The sequence below is a fragment of the Halyomorpha halys genome, unplaced genomic scaffold (genome assembly GCF_000696795.3).
Source record: "Halyomorpha halys isolate HHAL.00 unplaced genomic scaffold, Hhal_1.1 Scaffold701.1, whole genome shotgun sequence".
Lineage (NCBI taxonomy): Eukaryota > Metazoa > Arthropoda > Insecta > Hemiptera > Pentatomidae > Halyomorpha > Halyomorpha halys.
The window spans coordinates 192,879-196,730 of record NW_027107818.1 but is presented as its reverse complement, the minus strand read 5'-3'; the positions used below and the strand labels follow the sequence as shown (position 1 = coordinate 196,730).

At 31.5% G+C, this 3,852-nt stretch overlaps 1 protein-coding gene across 1 annotated transcript in view; it reads right to left on the bottom strand.

Moving 5' to 3' along the window:
- Window positions 1-3,852, bottom strand: part of LOC106685485 (uncharacterized) — a gene marked incomplete in the record, with an annotated part of 19,670 nt that overhangs the window by 12,129 nt on the left and 3,689 nt on the right. Inside the window, 1 exon segment of the mRNA XM_067046142.1 lies at window positions 2,888-3,125. Within this exon segment, the coding sequence (XP_066902243.1) occupies window positions 2,888-3,125 (238 nt within the window).

Sequence of the window (3,852 nt, the reverse complement as noted above, 5' to 3'; positions counted from 1 at the left end):
CAGTGAAACAGCTTTTTCTCAAAACGAATAAAATAGACATTGGCCCTTCTTTTTAGCAAGGGTAGTAGGTAAGAAGGGACTATACGTTCCTAAACACAAGTGGTATAAAAGCTGAACCGATTCCATCTGTATTCTGTGCTGACTACTGTATGATATTTCTGAAACTTTGAGCTCCATTGTGATTTAATTGGTACAGTAATACCATAAGAACTTTCCGTATGGACATATATTAATGAGGAGATGGTCGGGGATACGGTCAATAATGATACGCAAAAAAGTAAAATTTATTTATTTGTACCAAAGTTTCGACCTGAATTTCAGGCCGTCATCAGGGCAGTAAACCAAAAACGAGATAACAAACTTAATTCAGAAAAAAAAAAAGTCTATAATTTTTGAGCTTAAAAACTTCCAAAGATGAATATAATTTATCTTATATTTGTCTTCATTGTCGTATAACGTTTTTTGGTGATGGTAGTAGGTAAGAAGGGACTATACGTTCCTAAACACAAGTGGTATAAAAGCTGAACCGATTCCATCTGTATTCTGTGCTGGCTACTGTATGATATTTCTGAAACTTTTAGCTCCATTGTGATTTAATTGGTACAGTAATACCATAAGAACTTTCGGCATGGACATATATTAATGAGGAGATGGTCGGGGATACGGTCAATAATGATACGCAAAAAAGTAAAATTTATTTATTTGTACCAAAGTTTCGACCTGAATTTCAGGCCGTCATCAGGGCAGTAAACCAAAAACGAGATAACAAACTTAATTCAGAAAAAAAAAAAGTCTATAATTTTTGAGCTTAAAAACTTCCAAAGATGAATATAATTTATCTTATTTGTCTTCATTGTCACATAACGTTTCGAGATGATTGTCCTATATTCATGCACCTTTACAATCCTAAAAATAAGTTATTTTTATCAACCAAAAAACTAGAAACCAGAATCAAGAAACATGGCTCCAAGTGTAAAAATATATAAAAATATAAATTGTACTGCACTGGCTTACTACACCATAACATTAAACCATAAATTCAACTTCAGAAATCCCACAATAATAGATATAACTCAAAACTCGAAAAGCAAAAGGTTTCTGAAAGCAATCCGTATCACCAAAAATATTAAAGACACAGAAAACTATTTTTTAATTTCATGTATTTTAATAGCATTGGAATTTTCCATCCAGCCAGTTTTAAATTTATCTATTCCTATTACCATTATTCCTTTATTTGCAAATTAAATATATTTATTTATTGAATATAAGTACTGCGTGGCATTGTCTCTTTCTTCAGGGTTGTTAGATGTTAACAATTTCTTATATACATCGTTCCTATAGTAATATGGATATAGAAAATTTACAATTTTTTCCTTTGACTTTGATAAGGAGGGCATTCCAAAATGATAAGTTGTAGGGTTTCTTTTGATTACATCTATCACATTTCGCAGAATTTTTTAGTCCAATTCGTTGAAGGTATACTTTACATAATACGTGGTTTGTTCTAAGTTTAGAAAAATTCTTTGTTATATTCTTTGACAGATTCAATTCGAAAAACCAGGGGTTGGTCAGAATTCGCGGCACATTCCACTTATAAAATCTACCTGTGTAAGACTCTTGATAATGCTTTCTTTTATCGTCGTAAAAAAAATCCGTATATGGCAGTTTTATATCTGTAACATGAGGTAGGTTAATATAAGTTTTGGCTAGGCGATCTACCTCACTATTTCCCTTAATTCCCAAACGAGCTTCGACCCACATAAATATTATTTGTTTTTATTTTTTATTGCGTAAAGGTATTCTTGTATTACATTAATTATAATGTTATTTTAATCTAAATTGTTATTATTTGTAATTGCTAATAATGAACTCATGCTATTACTTATTATTATGAATTTATTTTCACTTGTTCTGTTTATGAACTTTGGAGCTTCTAATATTGCATATAATTCAGCTTTATAATTAGATGTGATGTCTGGTAATTTATATTGTGCGAATTTTTTGTACTTTGGTATATAAATTCTGAGCCAGTATTATCTCTCGTTTTTGATCCTTCTGGGTAAATATTAATATGATGTGGCTAAGTTTCTGTAATCAAAGGTTTTATATAGGCGTTGATCATAATGGATGGTAACGAATTGAGTTTATTATAATATTAATTGTTTGAAATAATATATCATACTAATATAAAGGCAATTTAGTGTTTATTTAATTTAATTTACTCTTGTGTTACTGAGAGAGATGAATGCACCAATAGTAATAGAAAATAAATTGTAAAACAATTTTCAACTATGGTATATGGATGACATGATTTCAATAGTGAAATTTAAAATATGACCACAATGGGGTAAATATAATTACAAGAATTACATATATACATATATGACATCGATGAAAATTGTTGATTAAAATCAATTATTTTTAGAATTGTAAAGGTGTATGAATATGGGACAATCATCCTGAAACCTTGTATAACAACGAAGATAAAAGTTAAATAGATTATGTTCATCTTTGGAAGTTTTTTAACCTCAAAAATTATAGAAATTAATATAATCAAACTTCCTAAAATAAAATATGATTTAATGATCTGATCAGAATTAGAACGTGGGGTATGTTGGATAGATATAGGGAATTTGCCTAGGATAAAGACCTCTTATTATTATGAGAATCGACCTATAACCTGTTGGTGCTCATGTAAATAAATAGGAAAGGAAATAAATATAATGAAAGGTATGCGAGAAAATGTACAGTATGTTTTAGTTATTTATGTATAATTACTGACACGTCAATTACACAGCCGACGATCTTCTCATTTTGAATCTACGGTCAAATATAAGCACTAATACTAATTGTTAAAAATAGAACAAGCAATCAAAACAATACCTACCGATTCCTTTGGGCATTTGGTGCTTTTGCTATACAACCAAGTATCGAAGAGCTGTTGAATTTTCGGATTCTCGGGAGTACCCTCGGGCTTACCCCACACTTCGTTGACTACAAGCTTCTTCTTTCCTCCAGTCGGGGATAACTTGATCTTCATTGGCCCGTCACATAAGACACAATTGGTTATGATTGTTTTAGGCTTTTCTGCTGGAATGCAGGAATCATGAAGGATTCTCTTGAACCTAAGGGCATATTGGTGCTAAAACAGGTAGCGATAATGCTCTCAGAGTTATAATAATTATCAGGTATTATATTATCTCCTGCAAGGAACAGTAAAATACTCCTGGGCCGTTTCTGGAAGAGAAGTTTGAGCGACAACTTTAAATTTCTCGATATTGCAGCGGTGCCGATTCGAATTCGGCCTAAGAGTCGACTATTATTTCTATGGAGGTCCCAAAAAATGAAAACTTAGTTTTAAAATTAAAAAAAAACATAGTAGGTGGTCATAAAAATATACATAAATGAATAATTAGAAAAGTCAAATACTCCTATTCGTAAGTCTGAACTATTGTATGAAGCATACCTTCAACTTATTTGCCAAGAACACTTCACTTTTGGTTGGCTGGTTGGGTTTGAGTGGACTGTATAATTGAAAATGAAACATAATTGAATGAAAAATAAAATTCTATTGTTTAAGTTACAAGTGGTGTAGGGGGTGACCGAAAGAAAACATTTATGATTAGATGGTTAGTAAATTTTGAATAGCTGGGCTATGGAATTGTAGATAATGAGGTGGTTGATGATGATTACTATGTGCTGGTGAATGTTAATTATTGCCATGTGGACTTACTTCATTATTCTTTCTCCCCTCTGCTGCTGGGAACTACTCCAGCAGAAATCTATTCATGGTAGATATTATTGAGTGAACAAACAGAAAGGATGGACGCTTCTCTGGCTGAAGACAAGATG